The following is a 723-nucleotide window of genomic DNA, read 5'->3' on the forward strand; positions in this document are numbered from 1 at the left end:
AGGCAGGGAGCGGAGCTCACCTACGACGATGGCGACACCGAGCTGAAGACGGTAAAAGGGCGAATTCATAATCCTATGACACTGACAGCTAATCAAAGCACTTTTGATTACTTCTCGACTCCTACGAAACAACACAAATGCAATTCGATATTAGAAAACATCGAAATTTCAGATTTATTAGCGACAATTATTAGTTTACTTATGAGTAGATATAATCAGAACGTTCCATACGCGTTACTTTGCAAGTAAATCACCGATAATTGAATATAATAACAATTAGGAAATAACGTTCAAATCATAATGTAAATTTCGGTTGTTTTTGGTTTTAACACGGGATAATATTTAATGTGCGAGTAAATAAGTATTAACGTGTGTCATTTACATTAGATTTGTGTCGCAATTAAATTGGACTTTAGCAAAACTGGACTTTTTTAAAGCAAATATAAACAAGATAATCCTAATAATAAATGAAGCTGTAATCTTTAACTAGAATAGATAGAATTAATCCAATATATGCATATGAAAGCTGAATGTTTCGGGAATACAGCAAGTGTAGATACATTCCTGTACTATTATCCATATTGCTGTAATACGAGTTCAAAGTTGAAAAACTGAAATGAGAACGTTCGAAAAAGCAGTGTTTTCACATTTTATTCATTTACACGAAAACTATAATAGATAGAATTAATCCAAAAGATGCATATGAAAGCTGAATGTTTGGGG

General features: G+C 32.5%; 1 protein-coding gene across 1 annotated transcript in view; it reads left to right on the plus strand.

The window, feature by feature from the left end:
- Positions 1-6: 6 nt before the first annotated feature.
- The window catches only part of LOC108565968 (tektin-B1), a gene marked incomplete at its 5' end in the record, with an annotated part of 3035 nt that continues 2318 nt past the window's right edge, over positions 7-723 (plus strand). The window contains one exon of the mRNA XM_017925653.1: positions 7-51. Coding sequence (XP_017781142.1) covers positions 7-51 — 45 coding nt within the window. The remainder of the gene's footprint in view (positions 52-723) is intronic.

Source organism: Nicrophorus vespilloides, unplaced genomic scaffold, assembly GCF_001412225.1.
Source record: "Nicrophorus vespilloides isolate i.1.1-1 unplaced genomic scaffold, Nicve_v1.0, whole genome shotgun sequence".
NCBI lineage: Eukaryota > Metazoa > Arthropoda > Insecta > Coleoptera > Silphidae > Nicrophorus > Nicrophorus vespilloides.